Source organism: Sapajus apella, unplaced genomic scaffold, assembly GCF_009761245.1.
Source record: "Sapajus apella isolate SASKATOON/1434 unplaced genomic scaffold, GSC_monkey_1.0 scaffold4, whole genome shotgun sequence".
NCBI lineage: Eukaryota > Metazoa > Chordata > Mammalia > Primates > Cebidae > Sapajus > Sapajus apella.
Genome location: NW_022436944.1, coordinates 34,691,169 through 34,718,161, shown reverse-complemented (window position 1 = coordinate 34,718,161; position 26,993 = coordinate 34,691,169). Strand labels below are relative to the sequence as shown.

Genomic DNA, 26,993 nt, shown 5'->3' with positions numbered 1-26,993 from the left:
CTGAATATTCGTGTCCCTCCAAAATTTATATATGAAGGCCTATCTCTCAATGTGATAGTATGAAGAGGTGGGGACTTTTGGAGCTAATTAGACTTAGATGAGATCATGAGGGTGGGATCCTTGTGAGGAGATTAGTGCCCTTATAAGAAGAGACAAGAAAGCTAGCTTGCCCTCTCTGTCACGACAGGACATAGTAAGAAAATGGCTGTCTCCAAGCCAGAAGCGAGCCCTGGAATCAAATTGACTTGTACTTTGATCTTGGACTTGCCAGACTTCAGAACTGTGAGAAGTAAATTTCTGTTGTTTAAGCTACTCAGTTTATGGTATTTTGTTATAGCAACTTGACCTAAGACATCCTTCAGTAATTCATAGGCATTGTTTTTACTATTCTTTTGAGATGAACTGTGAAAAGGAAAGTAAACTGCCTTAAGGTTCTGACAGGCCAATTGCACTCTATCCTCTCTGCCCCATGTCACAGACTCCAGGAATCCTGATGTGAGTGTAGAAATCCCAGTCAATCTTTGTGAATAACATGGTGCATCATTTGACTGATAGATACAACACTGAACCTACCTGTTAAATCTACAATGGCTTAAAGATTGATCGTAAGGCATATCAACAAGTCTATTCCTTCATTTATTTATTAGCCATCTCTGTATTTATTAAATGTCTATTGAGCGTTTACTATGTTCCAGGTACGTAGACACGGAAGTTCATGTCTTGGTTTGGGATTAGAAATAATCACTGGATATTTCTGTAATATAGTACCTAAATATTTTAATTCCTTGTTTATTAGAAGCAGCAATCCATGTTTCCACTGGACTATGAAAGAGCTACTTCTAATCTGAGGCCACATTATCTACGTGAAATAAATTACTGTTAGGAAAATGCCTTGAAAAGAGAAACAAGACAACTCTTAGAAAAATTCTGTAAGTACTCAATTTATTAATAAAACAATATCGTTTAAATATTTATGATTTGTTTCAGTTATACAATTATACCATCATTCCCAAAATGTTGTGCTTTTGGTTAACATGTATTTGCAAGATTAGGATCTACAATTGCAACTATGGAAATCATACAAGGCATTTTATTTGCTTGTTAATACTGCTCCCCCCCTTCAAACAAACAACAAATTTTGCCTTGTGATTTACTTATCCATCTCTCTGACCAAAAATACACTCCACTTTTTGCCTTTTATGCTTGCAAAAACACTTGTCTGTTTCTCTGCAAGAAGATCATACAAGTTAAACATTCATTCTTTTGGTTCCAGACTGGCCAGCTTATATTGAAACAAAACACCTCCATCCAATAATTCCAGGGATTTCTGCTTATGGAGTTTGCTCTCAGAAGTGATAGAAAGGAGAAAGAAGTTTCCACACTAAGCTCAAAGGTGAACTTAGTGGACCAGATATCGGGAGCTGTACTGCATGGCCATTTGCCATGGGTAAGTTTCTATGGTTGTGGTTCCAGTGAAGACTCTGAGGTCACTTCTAGGGATTGACACCATCCATGCAGTGGTGTGTGATGCCACTTTTAAGAGGGCAGGGACTGGCCAGGAAGAGCACTTTCTAGTCTTGCCTAAGGAAGTGGTGTGAGTATAAAGCAGCGAGACTGATTTGAGGTGTGCAGCTTCTGGAGTCAGTCTTATTACTTTCTACTCACCTCTGAGACAGGCAGGACTTTTATGCTACTGTCAGGAAGAGGTGCCGTTCTCAAGCAGACTAGAAGCTGCCCTGTTCTTGATAGTCTCCATCATGACACCCTAAAGTCTAGAACCTCACTCCTCTTGATGTAGTCCAGGGACTGCGTTAGCATCACCTGGGACTTTGTTAAAGATGCAAAATCTTGGGCCCCACAGAGACTTACTGTATCACAATCTGAATTTTAAAAAGACTGTCAGGTTATTTGTGTGCACAGTAAAGTGTGAGAGGTGCTGGGCCAGATGATTCAGACCTACCTCAAAAAGACCCACCTCAAAAAAGAAGAGGTGGATAAACCTCTTCGTTAGTAGAGAGACCATTCTCAGTAGGGAGGAATTAGAGATAACAACTGCAAAAAGTGTGGGTTTTTCTTTTTTTATTTTAAACATGCAAAATACAGTCCATGCATCTGCCATTTTAAAAAGTCTCTCATCCTATAGCAGATAAAACCAAGTATATTTTGGCTATCAACATTCAATAAAGGTTTCAAAATGCTTTAGAGTGTAAAGATAAGAAATTTAGCAAAATTTCAACAAACATGTATAAAAAATGGATACAGATACCATTATATTTCAAGGCGACATGCTGTAAATAGTAAGTTATTATTATCTGTATTTCTTTGTAAAAAGTTAACAATACAAGGGTTTAACAGATCCAGGCCTCAGGGCTACACATGCAAAAAAAATGTCAGATAGTTAAAAATCACCAAAACGTGCTATTTTTAAATGTGTATGTGTTGTTTTCTTTTTAAAGTATAGGAGTAGAAGTATTAAATATGAAATATTAGCAGGAGTAGTATTTCAGAACTCTGTAAAACTGTGTGGGAGTTCATGGTGCTAGTGTTCTGGAAGAATCATACATTTCTGATGAACATTTTGGTTTAATTCCTTTGCCATTGTAATAGTCCACAACTTGGTTTGGGACTTCAGCCAACACACTCTTTGCCAGGGCAGCTGGAGATGCCTGTAGGGAAGAAGAGATCATCATGATTTTGGCTTATGGTCCAAGGAACCAGACTCAACCTAAAAGACTTGAGTCCTGCTCAGAGCAACTAAATTTCATTTACTTTCATTCATTCGTTGTTTGTCAAGGGTCTACTTCAAGCAAGAGTTATCAGATTATTGGAAAATTGACCTTTAATTTCATTATTATCTATTTTATGCCTGTCTCAAACTATGAAACGATTTACATCTGAAGATGAGTAAAAATTGGATGGGAGAATGAATTGTTCTGCAGTTTTATTTCTAATTGGCAGTCAATTTTAGGCACTTATTTATGTTCCAGGTGCCTCACTAGGGTTTAAGGGTGTGTCCTACAGTTCTTGCCTCAGGAAGGTTGTAATCACATGAGGGGAGCTAGGCATGGCCATTATTAACCCCACTATGCGGTAGAATATGAAATATGCTATAGAGCAACAGCATCACATCACATGGGAGCTTATTAGCAATGTAGACTCTCAGACCCAACTCAGAGCTAGTGATTCATATGCATATTAAAATTTGAGAAGCACTTCTCTAGACAGTCACAAACAGTGAGGCCAGGGCATAAAAAGCAAAGAGACTAACTTATCTTGGAAACTTCCAAGAGGAGGTGGTTTTTAAGCTGAGTATATTTTAACACACAGAGAAGGGGTAGGGGAATAGCATTTGACCATTCTAGGGACAGGGAGTTATCTGACGGAGCTGCAGGAAGTGTGTATGGTGGGTTGTGGGGGAGGGGGCTGTTGGGGAGATGCAGGATTGGCTGGGTGTTTGGTTGGAAAATTGGCTTGACACTAGGTGATGGAGAGTCTTGAATACCACACTAATTCATTTATCCTTTATTCTATCAGCCTTGTGGATCTACTGCATGGTTTAGGGGCAGTGGCACAGGAGGACCATGTGATTTATGGTGATGATTCTGCAGCAGAGAAAGGTTGAGGCTGACATCATACATGGACTCTGGAGTCATGCAGAGCTGGACTTACTCCTGGCTCTGGGTTTTACTACTAACTGTACAACTCCTGGGCAAGCAACTTCAATGGCCTGAGCCTCATTATTAGCTATTATGGAAGGATTGAAAACTTGAGGCACACTTAACAAATGTTTGAGATTCCAAAAGAAAAAGGGCTGGACTAAATACAATGTAACCTGGTTTTCAGTTCTTTCTTTCCTGTGTGGCTTGCCACTTGGCCATTAAACTTTGCTAAGCCCCAGTGTTCTTAGAGGCAAAAGAGAAAAAAAGATTCCCTCTATATCACAGAGTCTCACAATGAGAGACATGTGTCTTTAAAACAATCTGAAAACACTGTAAAGAGTTTTCCTAATCTTTCACATTTTGAAGATATCATAGCATGATGGACATTTGTGATCTACAGATGTCCCATTATTTTATAAACAACTTCAAGGTTGCTTGTCAGATCATGGTCCATGTGAATACCGGGGCAGATGCAAAAGTCGTTTGTACCCTTTTCTCCCTGGCTGTTTCTCATACAAGGGTTAGAAAGTCAAATCCTTGATTTTCCAGCTTCCTTTACATCTAGGGATGACCATATGACCCAATTCTATCCTTTGAGATATAAGGGAAAATTTCCTGGGGAAGGTTTTTTGGAAAGCTTTTCTTTACTGGTTAAAAGTTAAGACCTTTTCCTTGTAAAAAGTCTTTAACAATACAAGAGTTTAATAGATTCTGGCCTCAGGGCTACAAACAAAAAAATTGTCAGATAGTTAAAAATCACCAAAGCATGCTATTTTTCCAAGGTGTATGTGTTGTTGTTTTTTTAAGTACTGTAGTAGAAGTATTAAATATGAAATATTAGCAGGAGTAATATTTCAAACTCTGTAAAAGCATCTGGCGGTTATGGTGCCAGTATTCTGGAAGATTTGTACATTTCTTTCTCTTTCTTTTTTTTGAGATGGAGTTTCACTTTTGTTGCCCAGGCTGGAATGCAGTGGCACGATCTTGGCTCACTGCAACCTCCACCTCCCTGGTTGAAGTGATTCTCCTGCCTTAGCCTCCCAAGTAGCTGGGATTACAGGCACCTGCCACCATGTCTGGCTAATTTTTGTATTTTTAGTAGAGACAGCGTTTCACAATGTTGGCCAGGCTGGTCTCGAACTCCTGACCTCAGGTGATCCACTGCATTGGCCTCCTGAAGTGCTGGGATTACAGACATGAGCCACCAAGCCTGGCCTTGAAGACTTGTAAATTTGTGATGAACATTTCTGTGTAATCCCTTTGCCATTGTAATAGTCCACAACTTGGTTTGGGATTTCAGCCAACATGCTCTAGACACAGTTGACTCTATGTCCCTCTTCTCTTCCTTTCTATCTTGAAAAAGAATGTGATTCCTGGAGTTATAGCAACCACTTTATCATTATGTAGGCAGAGCAAAGAGAATCACAAAGTGCTGGCTCTCGCACCGTTGTATCACTGATGTCAGCAGCACTGAGCCCCTAACTTCTAGTTACATGAGAAAAATGTTCTATTTATGTAGTTCAGGGTTTCTCAATCTTGACACTATTGACATTTGTGGCTAACAATTCTTTGTGTGGGGGACTGTCTGGTGCATTGTAGCAGCATCATTGGCCTCTACCCACTCTATGAATAGTGCCCCATATTTGTCACCATCAAAAATGTCTTCAGATATTCCAAAATATTTCCTGGAGCATACTGTTACCCTTGGTTAAGAGCCATTTATGTAATCCTTGTAAGATGGATTTACTGTTGTTTGCAGTAAAAAATATTCTTAGGCCAGGCTGTCAAATAGATCTTCCTCTGATGATGGTAACATTCTATATCTGTGCTGTCCAATATGGGAGTTCTTAGTCTCAAGTAACTATTGAGTCCTTGAAATAAGGCAAGTCTGACTGAGGAACTGAGTTTGAAATTTTATTTTCTTTTAATGAATTTAAATGTAAATAGCTACACGTGGTTAGTGGCTACCATATTGGAAAGTATTGTTCCCAAAGGATTCCCCCATCCCCTTGCTTATCTGTGCAGGCAAGCAAATAAGGCTTTTGGGACATGTATTGGATGGGAAAGGGTTAAGACTATGAATGAAGCTGGTAATAACAGTAATAAAAACTCTATTTATTAACCACCTACATGGACCAGGCACTGTCTTAAGCTTTATATAGACAGCACCTTATCTTTGCAATGGATGTATCATTTACCTCATTTTATAGATCAAAGTCTGTGGCATGAAGAGGTTAAATAACTTGCCCAGAGTCACATAGCTTAAAGCAAACATAGTTTGAGTGTGTCTCCTAAATTAATGTGCTGGAAACTTAATTTTCAATGCAACGGTGTTGGGAAGTGGAGCCTAATATGAGGTCAGTATCATGGGAGCAGGTTAGTTATCACGAGAGTGGGTTGTTACAAAAGAGAGTCTGTCCCTTGCGCTTTTCTTCTCTCTGTGTCTTCCATGTTTGCTTGTGCCTTCCATACTTCTGCCATGAGATGACCCTTGCAGATGCTGGTGCTATGCTCTTGGACTTCCCAGACTCCAGAACTATGAGTCAACTAAACTTCTGTTCTTTATAAATTACCCAGTCTGTGATATTCTATTACACAAGCAGGAAAAAAAGACCGTAACTTCACTTGGGCCCTGTAAACTCTAAAGCTCTGAGTTATCATGCAGAGCAGAAAAAGAGAGGCAATTCATGAGTTAATGGCTTACATCAAATGATTTAAGCTGCTACCTTCCCTTTTATTTATGGCTTATTGAATTCAAAGTAGATTAGTTTAGGTAATGAAATGGCTTTCAAAATTTAATTTGAAAATCTGTGAAGATGAGACGGGTGAGTATGCTCCTGGCATTCTTCCTTGGTCATTCACAGAGCTGCCAGAGACTGTAGCACAGAGCCTGTGAGCAGCACTGTACTTCCTTGCTCTGCCCCGAGGATTCCTCTTGTTGCCAATGCCCCTGAAATTCCCTGCTCTTCAAAGCTCTGTCTTTCCTCAAATACGTAACTTAAGCTGTAAGCCTTTTTCCATGGCTACTTCTCTCTGCTTTGAGGTCCCATAGCAACATGTTAATTCTTCTCAATCATCCACAGGTTGCTTAGCATGTGATTTTTCTGCTGACACCTTTGTCCCAGTCATGCAATTCTCCAGTAAATATCTTAAGGCCTGGATCCATGGTTTTATCATTTCATTGTGGTCCTAGAGACTAGCATGTACCTTGTACAGAACAAGCATTCTATGAGTGTTTGGGGGAAGAGGAGGAGGCTTGAGGGTAGAGGTTAGAACCTTTCATAGTTCAGTGACATTGTGTTAGTACACAAGTGTGTGTGGGGAAGTAGGGAGCTGGGGGATGCAGAGGAGAGAGACAGAGAGAGGGTGATTTGGAGAAATTCATGAATCTCCTAGAGAGTGAAGTCTTTGATCCTGCTTCACTAGGCAAAGTTATTGGTATTCAGTGATGTGGCTACCTGTTTGTCTGGATGAAAAGAGTATAGCATTAAAATCAGGAAGAACTCCCTTTCCTCTACATTAGACACCTTGGGTGGAACTAGCTTCATTACTGAACATAATTGCAGCAGATTTAGTCTGCTCCAGCTCATCCCTCTTTGTAAAGAATACAACTTATTTTTGACTCTGCTCCTTGCTGTCCATAGGCAGACAACTTGAGGGCTTAGTGCATCTCTTTCATTAGTGAGTACCTTTATTTGAAAATCTCTTCCTAGGGAAACTTGAAGATGGGATATAACAACAAAATTACCCCTCATCCACATGCATTGCCCTGGGAGCTTGTGGGAAGATTGATTGCTGCTGCTGCTGCTGCTATTTGGAAAGTCTCTCTGTACTCAACTCTGTAGCCAGGGATTGATTTTTCTGCACCTTTAATGATTTTAATTACACTGCAGCTCTCCTTAGAAATAAAGTAGCAATTATGTGGCAGTACAGTTATGAACAATATCTCATCATCCAAGGAGCCCTGGAATGTGCAGTTTCTTCCCTATGAAGTCTGGGCAGGTCATGAAATGTAGGGTTCAGCTGAGGCTGCTGAGCTGATTTATCTGAATTCTCACTTTAAAGCCTGTCCAAAGAAGGTGGCAGAACAAATAGCAATTTCTGAAGAGCATATGCTAAAGGCTCTCACACTAGGACTGGTACCAGGATTACAGTCAGGTATGCATGGGGGTGGGAGGATGAACGGATCATTGTTTTGATGATCCATTTATCTTTCCACCTCTCATCTATAATTTCCTTACACAATGTAGGTGAGATTCCAGTGTGAACTTAAATTGGGAGCCAGATGTGCCTGGACATATCTGATAAACTCACTATGAAGACTGTCAGGGAGTCATCCGAATGAAAGTTTTTGACTGGAGGAGAAAAGCTTGACCAAATAATCTTCAAGTGGATGGGACGGCATCCTGCCTGACCTAAATAACTGATTTGAGCCCTATGGAGGACTGCAGTGGAAGCTAATGAAGATGTTTTCCAGCAGGGATTCTTGAGATGTGGAGACAGACTTCACTGCATGAATGGCTCAAATGACAGAGGGGACTCTGTAGCATGGAAAGGAGAGGATTCTCTTCTTTTCCAAGGAGACCGTGGATATAAGCTTCAGGGTACTGAAGATTCTAGAGATTCCCTCCTGCCAGGGCAGCTCAAGTTTAGTCACCTGCCCCAGTGAGTGGTATTGTTGGCATCTGCAGCAGTGCAGACAGCAAAGCCTCAGGGGAAAGCAGGAGCTGGGCATATGCTCTGCTTTTGGGTGGCTTTCACAAGAAGCACAAAACAAAAAACACAAAGGCTATGCAGGAATACCCAAGTTACCCCCACAGATGCCAAGACACAGCTAGGATACTCTAGAGGGATCTTCAGGACTGCCATTAGCCCTGAGGAAGGCTTCTATGAATTCAAGATGTCCTTCTGGGTGATTGTAGCTCAGTAGGTGCAGGGGTTTATGGAAATTTAAAAAGTTCTCCTTCCTCCATGGACACAATATATCAAAACTTGGGAGTGTGGAAAAATTGTCACTGAGCATTTTTTCCATGTCATACTGGAGCATTACCTAATGGTTCTGCCTTAAGGTTCTTGGGGAATGTAATGCTGCTTGACTGACTTACTATTTCTTAATGGTAAGAGCCCAAGACTGTAAAGTTAGGTATTAATTTATAGAAAAGTGATAGCATGCAAAGTATTTCTGTCCCATAGAGAAGACAATTCAAAGATTATTATTTTTTTTAACCCTCTTGGTCATTAATCAGTTTTCAATCTACCTTAGCCAACTTATTCAGCACTTTAACTGGCTTATATACTCTTTTCTTTTCTTTTTTTTTTTTTTTTTAGATGGAGTCACTCTCATCATCCAGGCTGGAGTGCAGTGGTGCGATCTTGGCTTACTGCAACCTCTGCCTCCCCGGTTCAAGAGATTCTCCTGCCTCAGCCTCCCAAGTAGCTGGGATTACAGGCATCTGCCACAATACCCGGCTAATTTTTGTATTTTTAGTAGAGATGGAGTTTCACCATGTTGGCCAGGCTGGCCTCGAACTCCTGAACTCAGGTGATCCACCTGCCTTGGCCTCCCAAAGTGCTGGGATTACAAGGGTGGCCACTGCACCCAGCCCTATAAACTCTTTTGAACTAACTTTATTATCTTGTTTTGAAGGAGTTAAATAATACTTTGATGCTGCTTACTATATTTTTATAGAGGATTTAGGTTTCTATCATTTTGGAAATACACTTTGCCAAGGCAAACACAGATTTCTGCCAGGGCACATGGCTTGACAAGTAAAACACAGGCTGCTTTTCAGCTTCTCCTTGGTACTTTGGGTGGGCACCTCTGGGAACAAGCTGCTCAACTGTACATGGCAGCCCTGGGTGCACTAAAGATCCTAAATTATATGAATTATAGGGCAAGCATCAGTGAAACTTTGCCTACAATAGTTAGCATGACTCCTGATCTATAACTCAATTTATAATTTTTTTCTTCAAAGAGTCATGCTCTACATATCCTTGTTGTGGGAGATGACATGGCCCAGGAAGGGATAGCTAAGCCAGGCTATCTCCCACAGCAGGGCTATGTAGAACATAGCTGGTGTTGCTTTAAGAATAGATAGATCACCATAAACATTGGTGGACAAATGTGGAAGGTGAGCATGCTTTGGTTCTGCTCTTCCATGGAAAGTGCCCCAGTATGTATATGCATACGTGTTTGAAGTTCCTGAAGGGCACGAACTGGACGATGTCTCGAAGAACAGGTTCTCCCTTGGGTGACCTCAGAATCCCATCATCGCCATCCAGCATCTGCATGTCACTGAAGTCAGCGTTTCCGACTCCCACGATTATGACTGACATGGGGAGGTGGGAGGCGTGGACAATGGCCTCACGGGTATCGGCCATGTCTGTGATGACGCCGTCTGTCAGGATCAGCAGGATGAAGTATTGCTGCAGTCACATGCCCAGTGACGACAGGAGATGAAGAGGTGAGAGAGACAAGGGACAATACAATGCCAGTTAGACACCCAGGTAGCTTCACTGCCCACTGAGCAAAGCAACAGTGCAGACAGACATTTTTTGAGCTTCTGTGCTGATAGTCCTAAAGGCTTAGGTTTTTGGTGAATGGAGCTTAAAGGTAGGCACAGTAATTATAATTTAATTATAATAAGTACCTGACTGACAGTTACAAAGAAAGAGCAGCAGACCAAGAGTTAGGAGGACTGGCTTCAGAGCTTCATTCTGTGAGAACCTGGGACAACCCCTTAACTCCTCTGTGTCTCAGCTTCTTTATTTCTCAAATGGGGGTGGGACTCAACGATTAAGATGATTCCCTTTGCTTGAAGATATTTAAAAATCTAAAGCTGTACATCCAATACAATGACGGCTAGTCCCATGAGACTACTCAGCCCTTGGAAATGTGGCTGGAGCAAGTGAGGAACTCAATTTTACATTTTATTTAATTGCAATGCATTTAAATTTAACGTTAGAAATGGATAACCAATTCAGTTATTAGAAACATTTTAAGTATGTTTGGAACAACTTAAGTACATGAATCTACTTTTTCAACTATCTATGAAATCTAAACAAAGATCAAGTATTTATGATGAAAACTTAGCATCTAAGTTGAGACGCTGTAAATATAAAATACATATGGATTTTGAAGACTTAGCCCACAAAATAGAATGCAAATTATTTCATTAATAATTTTTATATGGAGTACATGCTAAAATGGCAATATTTTGCTTATATTGGGTTAAATAAAATATATAATTAAAATGGCTTTCTCTGTTTCTTTTTACTTTTTAAAATGCAGTTACTGAAGAATTTAAACTTGTGTACATAACTGGTGTTACATTTCCACTGGATGGCACTAGTCTAAAGTCCTGCTATAAGACGGTCAGGGTGCAGTCTCTCCCTCTGAAGACCATGTGCCACGAAAGTGGCAGCCCTTCTCCAGGCATTCTTGCAGAAGCTTGCAGTGCTCCTGTGGCTTCCTGCTTTAAGTCCTGACTTCTGGCCTGCAGGCTGCCTGGCCCCTTTGCATCTGGAAAGCTGGAAGATGACCCAGCTGAGATGGGAATTGGAGGAAAGGTGCTACACTCAGCAGCACAGGGAAGCCTTGGGATGTACTTTGGGGTCTGGAGAATGATGACCCATTGGAGGTCATCACTGTTGTTAGTCAACATGAGAGGTACCATGGTGGCCTTTACTGGTAAGAGGAGAGAGAAGCAGATTAGTCAGATGTAGCTCAGCCTAAACAGAAAAGAACTTTCAATATAATCCTGCAAGATGCCCAACATTGATAGGGAGTAAGTGTGAGATTAAGCCATTCCAAGTTGCCATATTTCAAAGGAGAAAGACTGGATAGAAGAGTGACATTTTGAAAACATCTGGTTTTGAGAATCATATACTTAAGGTTGCAAATAGTTGTGTAGTGCTAAAGAGTCTCACTCATTGTCTTTTTTTTTTTTTTCCATGAGCCTGAAAAAATGTTTTAAACCAAAAAAATGTGAGCTAGAGACAGGTGAACTTCATACTATTATGAAGATAGCCACATGTTCTGAATGCTTTTCATACAGTCTAATGTAAAGGCCAATTCTGTTCCATGTCCATTAACTAACCACTCACCCCTAGTCCTAGCTGAATCCCCAGTTTGGTTTGCAGATTCATTCAAGTTGTATATTTCCATTGATGTCTATACTTTCTGAGTTTTATATGTTCCCAAGGAAGTTGGCTTGAGAGTTTAGAGAAGGATCTCAGTAGGATGAAGTGACGAAGGAGGTAGGAAGGTGCAGAGAGAAGAGGCAGAAAGAGGCAACATTGGTGGTATGGGGATAGAGGGAATGAGTATAGAATATACCAGAATCAAGCCCAGAGGAGCTGAAGATGATAATGAAATGCAGGGAAGGGCCAGTGGACTGAACCAAAGGCATGCAGTGACTGTCCTTCTCTCTAGAGACCTTGGGAATTCTGATCTTTTCAAGTAGAAGAGACTTCAAATTATAATTAAAACAGGAATACTTCATTTTCTGGTGTATAAGATGTGCAATATTTAAGATATACACCAATTTTAAAAAAGAAAATTTAAAGTACTTTTCATCATATACATATGAAAAATAGAGTGGTTTCATATACACTTTTTAAATAAGTATTTATTGAGTGTGCACTATGTGCAGGCACTGTTTCGTGTGTTAGGGATATACTAGTGAACAAGTCTTCTTATTGTAAAGTTTCCATATAAAAGCAGAGAGACATGGCTGGATGCAGTGGCTCATGCCTGTAATCCCAGAACTTTGGGAGGCTGAGGTGGGCAGATCACGAGGCCAGGAGTTTGAGACTAGCCTGGCTGACGTGGTGAAACTCCGTCTCTATTAAAAATGCAAAAATTAGTTGGGTGTGGTGGTGTGTGTCTGTAATCCCAGTTACTCGGGAGGCTGAGGCAGAAGAATCACTTGAACCTGGGAGGCAGAGGTTGCAGCGAGCCAAGATTGCCCCACTGCACTCCAGCCTGGGTGACAGAGCAAGACTCTATCTCAAAAAAAAAAAAAAAAAAAGTAGAGAGACATAAAGTTAGTAGATGCACCTAAAGTATTTCAGATGATGATAACTACTAAGAAGAAAGTAAAGCTGAGACATGGCGTGGGTGGGTGGGTTGGCTATTTTAGATAAGGTGACCAGGGGGAACTTTAGATAAGGTAACCAGGGGGAACTTTCAGAGGAGCTGAGAGTTGAGTAGAGATGTTAACACAGTCAGAGAATGGATCACATGGAGGTTTGGGTGAGAGAAACCCTGGCAGGGGAACAGTAAGTGAAAAGGCCTGGAAGTGGGAATATATTTGGTGCCTTTGTGCAACAGCAAGGAGGTCAGTGTGGCTGAAATCTAGGGAGCAAAAGAGAAACTGATAAGAATTAAGATCAGAGAGGTCGGCAAAGATTAGATCCTATAGTGTCTTCTAAGCTACATCAGGGAATTTAGCTTTTACTCCAAGTATGATAAGAAGTATTGGAGGATTTAGAACAAAGGAATGATGCCATATTAATTACATTTTTAAAAGACCAATCTGGTTTCTGCCTGGAGTGCAGATTATAAGTGGAAAAAAGTTAAGGACAGTAGCTAAAGGGTAATGCAGAGTCAAGGGGGAGATTTTAACTTAAAACTGGAGATATTATAGAATGAGTATAATGGGAATGATACTTCAGTACAAAGGGTCATAAAAGGAAAACAACAGATGATAGGAGAAAGAGCAAGAATATAACTGAAGAATCGAAGTTCCTGGATAATTCAAGAGATGTGCTCAAGTACACAAAAGAAGATGGTGACATGAGGTAGCAGCCCGGTCCTCCATCTATTCTAACATGAAGAAAGGCTGAGAACATGCATACAGTGCAAGAGGTTAGGTAAATTGATGTCAGAATATAAGGGAGTAGTGTTTTTTAAATAAAAACTCAGTACTCAGGATAAAATTACAGAGCAAACTTCAGACCTTGGTAATATTCTACTAAATCTGAAAAAAATCATAAAGCTAAAAAGACATGCATTAATGTTATTAAAATAAATACAGAAGTCATTATGGTAATATATTTACTTCTAGAAGATTAGGGGCAAAACTCAAACTCTGGTCTTGGTTTGCATTTTTCTTAAGAAAACCAATAGAATGTGAAACAAATTTTTGCTGTGATGTTTTGTGCTGCTGTGCTTTACCACCAGGAGGCAGAAGCATCCATTGTTTTACTTCCTTGTTGCTTTGCTTCCATCTGTAGTATGGGTACCTTGAAAAACAAGCTTATTTTTAAAACTTTTTTTTTCTTTCCAAGGACAGGAGGTGGGTATGACATACTTTAGTGAATATAGTAGCTTCCATTGTTTAGTCTCTTTTGTGTTCAGACAACGTGGTAGACATTTGACATGCATCCTCTCTCAGCCTCACAACCCAGCAAAGATGGGTTTGATTGTCCCCATGTTTTAGATGGCAAGACTGAGACTAGGGGGAGGTTAAGTCACTTGTCCAAATTCACACAGGTAGAAACGTTGGAATTTATTGTCAGAGTGAGATGGGTGTGTTGGCCAATATCCAGATGAGGAAGAGAAAGCTCCCTTTAGGAGGCAAATAGCCCCCTCCTTACCGATGCCTCCTTGGTGTTAGTTTCCTCTGACGCTGACTTGGCAACCTTCTGGATAATGGGGGCTATGTTGGTGGGACCGTAGAGTTGGAGCTTAGGAAGACAGCTCTGATAGGCTTCCACAACTCCTTGAATTCCTGAGGTGAAATTGGCAAAGATCAACAGTTCCAGAGTCCCTCCAAATACATTTGTAGCCACACACACACACACACACACAAAGGTAAAGCATTACCTTTCCCAAATAGTCCTCATCAACTCACATTTATATTCTTAAGATAAATAGGAATACTACATCGCTAGTGTTGCTGCCTCCTTCCCCACTCAAATCATTCTCTTCTTTAAAAGCTGAAGTGAAATGCAATCATTTCCACAAAACGTTTCCTAATATCCCGCGTTATACATAAGATTTCATTCAATCCTCATAGCATAATGAAATAGATGTTATACCCATTTTATAAGTGAAAAAACAGAGGCTTAGATCTGTTAAATGATCTGCCCTGGGTCACACAGCAAGTGTATTTAAGACTCGGGATTTAAACTTGGGTCTGCCTGGCTCTAAGTACTATGTTCTTAGCCACTAGCAAGCCAGCTTCAATGCTGCACTTTTCCCACACCATCTTGTTGACTCTAGTAGATACTACCTGTGTCCCCTATAACAGTCAGGAGTTCCCATGACCATCTCTCCAGACGTTATATTCTTTGTGGGCAGGAATCATGACTTACTTATTTCTTTGTATTTCCCCAAAGAGCTTGAGGCACTATCTAGCACATGGTGATGCTCACCAAGTGTGTGATAAATTAGCAAAGTGGCTGATATACGTATCTCCTGGGAGCTGAGTACAGATGAATGATGGTTATCATCAGGGACAACCCCTCCTTTAAAGGCGGGCTTCCATTTTGAGGCCATATGAGCCCAGGAAATAGAAAAGGATGGGACTCTGCAAGGAGAGGCAGTTCTATCTGTGTAGCTTATTACAGCACTTGATACGTCTTGACTGCACATTTCATGTTACCATTCTGATCCCACAGTAATAATCTCATTACAAATGATTTTTATTCAGATGGCTCCTCTTGTCTATCCCTGTGTTATCTTTTGTCTTCCCCTATTTCAGCTCATTCTTTTTTTTTTTTTTTTTTTTTTTTTTGAGACGGAGTGTGGCTCAGTTGCCTGGCTAGAGTACAATAGTGTCATCTTGACTCACTGCAACCTCCTCCCGCTGGGTTCAAGTGATTCTCCTGCCTCAGCCTCCCAAGTAGCTGGGACTACAGGTGCATACCACCATGCCTAGCTAATTTTTGTATTTTTAGTAGAGATGGGGTTTCACCATGTTGGCCAGGATATTCTCAGTCTCTTGACCTTATAATCTACCTACCTCGGACTCCCAAAGTGCTGGGATTACAGGCATGAGCCACTGTGTCCAGACTTCAGCTCATCCTTTTATCCTTTTCTATTCTGAAACAGCATGGTAGTCCTGTTTTTGGCCAGAGGGATCCACACAATCCCCTTCTGAGATTGTTCTCCATAACCGCCATGCACTGCAAAATTGCTCTTGGGTATTTTGGATGAGCAAGTTCTTTTCTATTCTGCTCTCATATACATGCTTCCAATCTCATTGACAATCCTGCACCCACTTGGCCTTGCCCCAAAACCTATTATTCTAAAGACAGATGCCAAGTCATTTTGCAGTCTGGTTCTGAAGTTAAATAATGCTGAATAGAAGCTCCTTATCTTTTTTTTGGTTCTTAAGTTTTTGCCTATGATAAGCAAGTTTGATTTCCTCAGAAATATCAGACAGATGAATTCTAAAAGTATGAAATAAGCAAATACCAGGGTCTATATTTCATTCTGCCGCAGAGGAAACCACTCTTATGGTTTTAGAATGGGGGCAATTGGACATGAGGAAATTCTAAACCATAATAAATTGAGGATGGAGAATACATTAGTGGAAAAAATGGCAGAATGGAGATTGGGTCTTGGAGGTTACTATGTTCAGACTCAGTGGTATTGATATCATATTCTTGGCCATTAACTGCTAGATGCCTTATACACTCTGCTGGATCTGATTTAGCCTCCTTCCTCCTTGACAAGAAGAAAGAGAGAGATAGGGATATTTCTAGTGCAAAAATGTCTTATGATCTTCATTGTAACGTATGTATTTGGCTCTGTTACTTAGAAAACAGAAATAATCATTCTAGAACAAAATTTAATGTAATAAATATCACCACAGTTGCAGCATCATTATTTTGTGAAAACACATTGGAGAATTGTGGCTGGAAACAATGGAATGTGAACCAGAGCTTTTGAGCAGGCTTTCACTGGCACAAAGCCGCAATGCTACTTGTTCAAACTCACTGAGGCCACGTCCTTGGCCAGTATGCTGAAAGTGGGAAATGATTTCCATGTTTACCCCCCTCCTTATACCTGCTCAGAGATGAAGGTGTAAAAAATAAACACTTGATGAAAATTTGAAAACAGAAAGAAGGATATTGTATCACTGCCTACCAGTGAACTTTCCTTTATTATTATTATTATCCCTGGATTGGGATCAATGTTACTGCTGTCAACTCAAGACCTCTTCTGCGTTCTGTCCTTTCCAGTTCTTATTTTCCTTCTCTGTTGTGTTATCATGGCTCTCTCTTGCTTTTGGAGTAGCATGGTTTATGTGGATCCAGAAAGCCTGCTTCTCTGCTGCAGACAATTGTAACTAACATGAGACACCAGTGGAGAGAAACTACAATGGGAAAGGTGCGAAGGGAAGGACTGGGATACTGGCTTTTTCCCATGTTGTGCTTTACCTGCACATTCTGGGTTGTCTTCATTAAAGTTGATTGCAAAGTCATGAGAGACCTAGACACCAATTAAAGTTTAAAAAACAGGAAGAAAGGAGAATTACAACTTTAATCCAGTAAGAAGGCACTGCGGTTTAGAGTTTGCAAACAAAGGCCCATTACATTCATGATGTCTTAAGCAGTAGGAACCATTTCAAGCCTTTACACAATCAATCTGAGATGGAGGGTGAATTCTAAGCTCCCTGTGGAGTTGAGGTGACAGGAAGATTTTCTAGAATCAGATAAATGCTGTCAGAAGGGGAGAGTCAGGCTTATAAAAACTCCAAGAAAAGATTTCAGAAAGATAACTTCAAATAACTGCTAGATAGAACTGGCCACAGACTGGAGGCTTAGATTTGGCTGAGGTCTATGTGGATCCAGTGATTAAAAACAAAAACAACAACAACAAAACAAAAACAAAAACTCAGTAACTCAAGTTGCCTGCTCAACATGGCAATGGTTATGAAGGCTTCAGCTAAGCAGTTGACACTTAAGGATTATTAACATGATATGCAGAACTACAGTGCAGTAGCATTTTCACACATGTACAGGTAAAACAGACTGCATTCTACTTTTGGAAACATAATAAAATAATGTACCTTGTAATCTTCCAATACAAATTCCTCTACCTGGCAGAACCTATGCACCAGGTCAAATAACATATTGTTTACCTTTTTCTTTCCAAAAACCTGATAAAACAAGATGGATGTTCTAGCATCTGGACATTTTTATTGAATCATTTGGTATTTTATGGAGAATTCCATTTCAAAGGACATTTCCAAGCTCTGACTCTTTTGGCTATCTATAAAATAGGTCCCTATGTTAAAAGACATCTCCTTTCTTTGTGGGAGGTGATTAGTGAATCTCTTGGCGCTTATCTTGCCTTTCCTTTCTCTTAGCAGTTCCAGGTAAGCCAGTTGACTTCTACTCATATTATTTGCTTTGTTTATCTTAAGTTTTTTTCTGGTTTTAAGGGACTGCCTTGCTTGCCCAAGTGACAAGCTAAAAGCGACCCTCGAGAGTAATCAGCAATTAATAGGAGATGATGTATACATACCCCAGCTCCCTTATCCCTTGCGGTCTGTGCTGTACATTGTCTCCTAGGGTTCTTCAGCAGAGTTAAGCACTAGTTGCCAACAGCGGTAACTGACATGATGATATACTCTATGCTGACTTCCATTTGCCAACCTCTATTGAGGTTTCCTCCACCTTTCAAATAAACTACTTACATTCAAATCCTTATCTCAAGATCTTTTTTTGAGAAAGTACAAACTAAGACAGAGGTGCTTGTGTTTCAACTTCAATGCATATGCTGAGATTTTGTCCTAAGAAGTAAATTATGGCAACCTTGTAAACTCTCCGGGGACACCTGAGCTGCACAAATCATCAGTGCTTGTCGAGGAAAGGGGAAAATTAGGCATGGAAAAGGGGTATTTAAATATATTTGGGGACCAGAAATAGGGAAATATGAGAGAAGCTTATTGAAACAGGAAGAACCAGAGGATTTTGCTGACAGGAAGGATGGAGTTAGGGGATCAAGTGAGCAAGAGGACTTCAGGAAACAGCCAGAGTTACTCCAGGAAGGGAACCAGGAAGATGCTGTTAATGAGAAAAAGGTATGCTGCACAGCTCTACCCTCAGCCCCGTTGGGCCAACCTGAGGCTGGGAGACCACCTGGTGGGGATGTGATGAAAACTCAAGAATCCCTGGGTAGTCAGCAGCTATAAGAACGCGGACACTCACCTGTTTACATTCCAGATTTGAAGGGATCTATATCTCCTCAGCTCCAGCTTATTCATGTATAGATTATCTTTTAATCTTAGTGTTGCCAGGCCTTTTAGGTTTTCAAGAGAAGCCAGAAATCTGACATTTCGTATAAAATTGCTGAATTGGTCTTTTAAAAGTGTGTCAAATATTACACATTTGTGGCCTGAGTAATGTCTAAAGGCCACCAGTCGATAGCTCTTGTTCTATATTCTTTCTCCCCACGAGCTCTGTTTCCAATAAATGCTTCTAGAATTATGTAGCTATGCCCAGCAGGAAGGCCAGTGTGGAATACAAGGCAAAAAAGAAAGAGAACAGGTCTTGGAGACATGCCATTCCAACCACTGTTCACTCTAGGAGCGACAGGGAGATTGATTTCCTCTTTCAAAAAGGACACATAAGGGGAAAGCCCTTATGTGATGGCTCTAGTGAGGGAGCAAATGTCAGCATCTACCTCCTGACCTGTGGCTCAGACACAGCTAGTAAAAGAGAAATTCAGGATTGGGAGATGTTGTTTCCACTTAGCTCAGACCTCAGAGGCACTGGTAAGGTGGAGGCTGGGCAGGTACCCTGCTGTTTCTCCAAGGCCCTCCCCACCTAGTGAGCATGAGTTCTCTGTGGAGAATGTCCTATAGGAGCGTCTAGAATATCACAGTAGTGTCTCAGCCTCATCACAGTGCAAATTTATCTACACACAATCTTTGCCTTTTTTCTGTCATGAGAAATCATTATCAAAAACAAATAGAATTCCAATGTCATCATAAGAACATTTCAACTTCCCAATTCTCTAAGTCATAATAGTTCTTTCTTCACAACTTTTCTGTGTCTCCCATACAAGATTTGGACTAGAAGACTTGGGATAAGGAATTTTGTAGACTCCACTGTCATGGACTTTCCCAGTTGGCATTGCCAATAGAATTCTGTTTCCCAGGGGATATATGAATGGATAGATTCCGAGCCCCTGGAGATCAACTTCCTGAGTGTTTTCTCAGACTGTGATCACATTTATAAGAAACTAAACAATCAAATTCTTCATCTGGACCTCTGAGAAGACCCATCCAAAATACCAGGAGATAGCGTTTCATCAAGAGACAGGTTCTGGGGAGTTAATCTCACTGAGTCCAAAGTCATTTCTGACTCTTTTGGCCCTACTGACATGGTTATGATAGAGCCAAGAGAGTGAGACTGCTGCAAAGAAAACCCAAGTTATCCTTCGAACAAAGCAAAGTGAAAGAAGATCTCATCTTTGCTCACTCACTGTGTACTCTGGAGGTATCCTGGCACCAAACCCAAAGGCAGGGAACATTTTGTCACTGAAACCAAAATGAAAAAAAGAAAAAAGAAGAAGTTGCTTCATTTATTCATTTAATGAGGAAGAAAAACATGAACCTGCGTTACCTTGCTACGCCATGTTGCTATGCCAGTGCTGACTCATGCTTCTTGATTATCTGTGGTGATGAGGGGTAGCAATAGCATGGATAATTGCAATCAAGAAATAACCCCCTAAGTTCATCACAGTTATTAGTCTACAACTTCTTCCTTAATTTTTTTGCTAGATTCTATACTAAGAAAGAAACTGGCCCTACAGTTTCACCAATGGCCCCCACTCCAACTTTCAGTTTTTTTTTTTTTTGAAAAGGGACCATGAACTAGGTAACTAGGTGACTGTGTTAGAACATTTTGTATGTATTATCTTTTAAAATACTTACAGGGAGAGATTGTTATTCCCCTTCTACAGGTGAGGAAATGCCTTGAAAGGTAAAGTGACTTGCCTAAGATCATGTTCCTAATTAGAGCTAGAGTTCAAATACAGACAAGACTGAATCTAAGTGGATATTAAAAAGCAATGGGGCCAGGTGCAGTGGCTTACGCCTGTAATCCCAGAAGGGATTTAGGAGGCTGAGGCGGGTAGATCACTTGAAGCCAGGAGTTAAAGACCAGCGCAGCCAACATAGAGAAATACCATCTCTAATAAAAATACAACAATTAGCCAGGCATGGTGGTACATTCCTGTAATCTCAGCTACTTGGGAGGCTGAGGCATAAGAATTGCTTGAACCCGAAGACAGAGGTTGCAGTGGGCCATGATGGCGCCACTGCACTCCAGCCTGTGCAACAGAGCAAGATTCCATCTCTAAACAAAAACAAAAATAAAGCAGCAGAAAGCTTGTAAGATTGGCTAATTTGACAGAGCTTGGTTCCCTTTACATGACTCATTGTGCCCACCACTTTATCACATGCAGTGATAAGCTGTTTACATGTCTTGTTTTTTGAACTCAGAGACCCTGTCTTTTGTATTAAAATCTTTATATCTCCACTTTCCTCTGTCTCAACTGCCCCCTGCCCTATCCTTTATTATAGTACTTGTCATAGAATGTGTGCTGAATAAATGGTTAATGAATACATAATCCATGAATTTTAATTATGAAAATGTAGCCACATTCTATGAAAAGAAGGGAGGATTTTCTTGAAAACCCAAGAGAGTCACTTACATATTTTTTGGTTTGAGCTATCTTATGCACATTGGAGTTTCTCTCCTAATTATTCATTCACATATATTGGATCTTAACTCTAACTTTATTGTACTATAGTTGATAGAATGGGGAAGAGAATAATTAACATTTATTGGTGCATACAATGTACAAGGCCCCTGCTAAATGATGTACATACTTATTAAATTCTAATACAATCCTGGAAGCTTCACCTACTTATTATTCCCATTTTACAGGTAAATAAAACCTCAGAAAGGCTAAGTGGCCTGTGGTGATTACCAAGGGAAATTATGTGATTTCAAAGCCCATGCCTTTTCTGTTATGCCATTATAATTTAATGATTTTGTACAGTATTAAACGTGATTTCCTACTGGTACTTCCAGTAATCTGGCCCCCTGACTAGACAACAAATAAGACCCTCTTTAATCAAATACTGTGCTGTCAGGAGGCTATTACCACAGGGCTCTTGGCAAAGGTATGTCCTTCTCATGTTATCTACCTTTCATTTCTTCTCCCAGTAAGAACATAACTGAGATTTGTTCTACATTTTCTACATTTCTCTGTTCTTGGTATATTCAGTCAATTCAGGTTAAGGCTCACTGTTCTACACGTCTGTAAGCAAAAGGGGATGAGCCCCACCAATCCACAGGCTGACAAAGAAGTCAAAGTAGCAAAACCAGATTCTCCTTTATTACCACCTAACTGATTTAGAGGTCATAACTAGCCAATGATGGTTTCGACAAAACTTTACCAAAACATAGTCAACAGTATCAAATTTGGGGTTGGGGTTGGGAGAAAAAAAAGAAGGCAGAATTCTTTGAAATCAAAGTGTAAATTCTCCAGAAAAATCACCAACTCCAGTTTCTCCTCACTGTTGGGTCAATTCAGGCTTTGTGGTGCATTGCATCTAGCAGGTATTAGAGAAGGTATTGATGCGGGTAAATAGAGACTCAACACAGCTTATGAAGGATTAGCTACAGATAGGAGAAAATATACTTCTGGTCCTCGGACATACTGAAATACTTTGCCTCAGCAATTCCTCCTTAAACAAAACAAGCATGGGTGGGTGTGAGAAGAGATCTGTGAGGGGGATTTGGGGTACTTTCTAGTTAAAGCTGAAATGAGGCTTTCCTGGGTGGAGGATGGATCATGGTCCTTCGCACTCGAAGATGACTCACAAGTCAAAATAGAGAAACTGGGAGTCTCAACATCTATTCTTTTCTTTTCTTTCTTTCTTCTTTCATTTTTTTTTTTTTGATGAGTTTAGGAGGGGCAAGCTCTAATATCCACCCATTTCTAATCCCTATGGTGTTGTAGCATTAATGATATTCCTTTTATGCTTTCTAAGCCACCTTTGGGGATTCAAAGTTTGCTGAGCATGATGCACTGTTATGTAATTGAGTTTCAAGAGTAGGAAGGTAGGGAAAACGCCTCACCTACAAGGGGAATGATTAATGAGCCAGGAGGGATAAATTCTCTGAACTTAGCCACCAGAAAGCCTCTAACTAATAAACATTCTAAAGAAAAAGCTTTAAGCCTAAGCACAATGGATTTAAACATCCATTATTTCTGTTTTAAAATAAAACTAGTCAGAGAAGAGTCTTCTTATACAACAAGTAAAAGAAGGCAAGTTGAGCACAAACAAAAGCATCTGTATCCTAACACTTTAAGAACTCAAGATTGGATCCGCTCAGCACCCAGCAAAGGGCCATTTAGCAACTGATGCGAAAATGATTGACAAAGATGCACAATCTGGAAAATTCAGGGGTCTATTACCACATGGGTAAAGGCAATATTTCTTATAAACAGAATAAAATAGTATAATATACAATAAAAAAGCCCAATTTCTTCAGTGGTAATGAATAAGCTGTCCTGACCTTTTTAGGGAATGACTATTGTCAAAGGACCTCCAGAGGGAAGAGTAATTTTTAACCACTATTTTCCCCTTTCTGTTCAGGAAGATTTTAAGATTAATCAAAACATTAATAAACATAAAGAAAACTTACTGTATCCATAAAGAAATGAAATTCAGAGCAGTATGGCATTTCAGAGCACTCAGACATTTAATGAAAACTGTTCTCTAAAGCAAAGGCCTTAAAACTGAGCTACCTGGAAATGCAAAGCACTTCTGGGGATATAAGAACATGGCTTTTTTTTTTTTTTTTTAAAGGGAAATCAGTATTCAGTTCCTCCTCATCCATAGGTATTTTTTGCTGAAACTGATCTTCTGGGAACGCCTGTGATGGAGAGACCTATTCTCCATTCATACCTTTCCTTTCACTTATCCTTCTTTTTTACCTATTCTGAATCTTAACCATCATAGTCCATTGCTCCAGAGTGTAAAAACTCTGTAGCAACAGAGACAAGAATAATTCTAAACATGAATGTTTCACTAGGAAAAAACATCCTTTTGCAAGTCAGGTAGTTGCCAAGCTTTGCTTTAAATAAATTTTGGCAAGTGCTGATGTCAGCTGGTAGATCATTGAAGAAAACATTTTGATGACTGGCCATTATGTAATTTTTTTGGTATATAACTTGAAAGAATTGAGTAATACTGTTGGTCAAATTATTTATTTTCATATATTTATTTATAAGAACATGTTTTCTTAGAATTTACATTGCTAAGAGCAAAAAATTGAGTTAGAATTGATGCTCGACTCTCCCATTCTAGCACTGGGTAGCACTCATCCAAAGCTCTATATACTAATTGGAAAAATGCCCCATTATCTGTTTCAGTAAGAGCTGATTTCTGATAGGTATTTATAGAAAAAAATTATACTGAAATGTCTAGTATGTTTATGTTCTTTTGACCAATTATGCACTAGTAATAATTGTAATAAAACCCAGATATTTTTTAAATACTTTAAATTTTTTCATCTTAGAAATTTTTAGAAACTAAAAAATTTTAAATTTAAATTTTGATTACAGAAATATACAGTGATCATAACAATGTCAAACCAAATATATTAAGATACATTAGGATAAAATTCTTAGGGGAAGAGAAGGGAAATACAAGTTGGTGAAAAGGAAGGAACAATTACAATTCTCAACTCACACTGAAGAGCTTGCTCATTTTTTACAAAATGGATGATGGTGGTTATCAAAGAGTTACAGCATTAAGATTCTACTTGACACAGTCACAAGAGTTATGTAAGAGTTTTGTTATTAAATGTCCAAATTTACAATACACTAGAATTTTCATTCTTTGTCACTAAACTCATGATGAAAAATGTTAGATTTCAGTGAAAAATGTGACAGCTATACATTTTTATAAAATTCTTTTTAAAAGTATATGAGCAAAAATATTTTAAAGATCATTGGTCCAAAGTGAATTTTAGAACTGACTCTATAGTTTTGTCTCCCTTTGTGTTCAGATCATTTTTAAAATGTAAATCTAGGGTATTAAAGATTATAGCCCCTGTCATTTATTCAGTATTTATAAGAGGTGGAACTTGTGTTAACTAGCTGCTTTATATCTAATCCTTATAACTGCTCTGCAAGGGAAGTGAGATACATCTTCAATTTACAATAAAGAAAACCAAAGTCCATGGAATGTAAATCTATGACAACAGAGGTAGCAGAGCTGGGGTGTGAACCTAGGTCTACCCATCACCAGTTCCCCATGCCCTATCATCCCCATTGACTCTGTCCTCATAGAAGGCTTGTCTGGTATAATTATTCAGAATAAGGAGAATAAATCCATCCACATTCTAATAACAACAAAGCTGAAGGCCAAATTCTGATCAGCCCAGAAATTATCATCCCCAGAACTCCCTCCTTGACCACCCCTCTTCCCACATAGGATAGAGTTAGCCCTTCCCTCTTTTATACAGTTCCCATCCCTATACAGGGTAACACTTCCCTGGCCATGCTGGGCTGTAATTTACACAAGTTTCTCCCCAGTGAGATTGTGGGCTACTTGGGGAAAAACTGTGCTTCATTAAATATTCTGTCTTTACAGCTCCCCATGAGGTGTTTGGTGCTTAAGTAGATGCGGCATTGGACCTTAGCCATTGCATCTGACCCATCTCTCACAATTTAACACTGGGTCTCAACCCTGGACACCTAGCTGGACAAAAAATTCTAATTTCCAGGATGCACACCAACAATTTAATCAGAGATTCTGGGGTGGCGTTCAGGCATCACCACATTTTAAAGCTCTTCAAATGGCTTCAATGTGTGGCCAAGGCTGAGAACCACTGACTGATAACAGAGTGGAAAAAGTAGCACTGTGATTTGAACTGCCTTCTCATCACTAAACAAGTGCTCTACACTTGAAAATACCTGTCAGAATGGGTGTCAGTTCTAACTGTCTCCTTGTACCATAACCACCACACCATGGAGAAACCATGCTTTGGTTTCTGATATCTGTCTCATTCTGGGGTAGACACGTCTATAAAATGGCAATCTGTATTTCCACGAAATGTACATGGTCAGTTTCTGTACGGTCTCGACAGCAGATAGGCCATGCTTTTTATTAGAGAACATGTCAGGTTTTCAGACACCCATATCCCTGCTGGTCCTGACGAAAAGTTGTCACCTTGGCCGTGAGCTGTCTAGGGAGACCAGGATACAGAAGCTAGAGAAGTGCTACAACTTGAGCTTGTGAGGGCCTCTGTGTGTGTATGCACACGCATGCATGTTTTTGTGTGTGTGCACAAATAGTTATGCTGGGGTGGGTGGTCACAGCAGAGGGAATGCGCAGTATCATCTCTTTCAGAGGCTGAAGGATAGAACAGGCAGGCAGGCCTGAGGACCAGCTGTCTGTGGGAAACTTCTCTTCAAGGCCATTCTGAGAAGAGTTTTATCCATCACCCAAGCTGTTCTACTTCATGGATCACCTCATAATGACCTGGTAGCAACGACTGTACAAGGCAGAAAGAAAACTCTTGGCTGCTAGAGGCTGGGAGGAATTTCTAAGGCTCATGGGGATTAGAAACCTCTGTGTCACTGCAGGAGGGGGAACAATGCCTTCTGTCAGTTTTTATTCAAGTGTTTCTCTTTGAGCACCAACCTCACTGACTTTGATGTGAGAATAAATTAATTCCAGAGCCCCGACTTGAAATTTCCTGACTCTGCCTGTCTATTGTCTATCCACCCACACAAAGGAGAAACAGCGGAACCTTGTCAGTTTTCAAGCGAGCAGCTTGCAATACACATTCTTCTAGAGAATTCCTTTAAAGGAGCACTGGAGTTTTTCAATCCTCCTTTTTCTTCCTTAAGTATTTGCCCATTTTAATGTTGAGCTGCTTTCTATATATGGAAAAAATAATTGTTCCATTGAGCTGTAGAAACTATATTTTCTTGGCCAGTTGGGGATGATAACGTCAATCTTACTCTATTAAAAGATTTTAAACAATAATTTATGATGATTCTTCATGTAAATCCTAAGGTTTCATATTTTATTTATATATTGAATATGCATTTTTGAGGGATCAAAAAATGCTCCCCAGACTTTGTCTGGCTCACAGAGGGATAAACGCTTTACAAGATATACATGTCACTCTGACTATAGTCTGCATTTTGCATGTGAGGCAATCAGGAAATGGAGATGTTCAGCAGCTTCTTTGCGATCATCCACTAAATCTGCTACAATAAGGGCTCTGAGGCTTAGTATCTTAATTTCTAGAAAACCCATCAGTCTTCTCTTT

General features: G+C 39.9%; 1 protein-coding gene across 4 annotated transcripts in view; it reads right to left on the bottom strand.

Moving 5' to 3' along the window:
• Positions 1 to 916: 916 nt before the first annotated feature.
• CPNE4 (copine 4) overlaps positions 917 to 26,993 on the bottom strand; it is a 500,113-nt gene continuing 474,036 nt past the window's right edge. For 3 of the 4 annotated variants that reach the window (XM_032266629.1, XM_032266658.1, XM_032266649.1), the window contains 5 exons: positions 20,110 to 20,164; positions 17,055 to 17,106; positions 14,262 to 14,395; positions 9,849 to 10,085; positions 917 to 2,666 (listed from right to left, as the gene is read on the bottom strand). In XM_032266629.1, coding sequence (XP_032122520.1) covers positions 2,532 to 2,666; positions 9,849 to 10,085; positions 14,262 to 14,395; positions 17,055 to 17,106; positions 20,110 to 20,164 — 613 coding nt within the window. In that variant the 3' untranslated portion in view covers positions 917 to 2,531. The remainder of the gene's footprint in view (positions 2,667 to 9,848; positions 10,086 to 14,261; positions 14,396 to 17,054; positions 17,107 to 20,109; positions 20,165 to 26,993) is intronic. The other variant, XM_032266638.1, reaches the window with a different exon arrangement.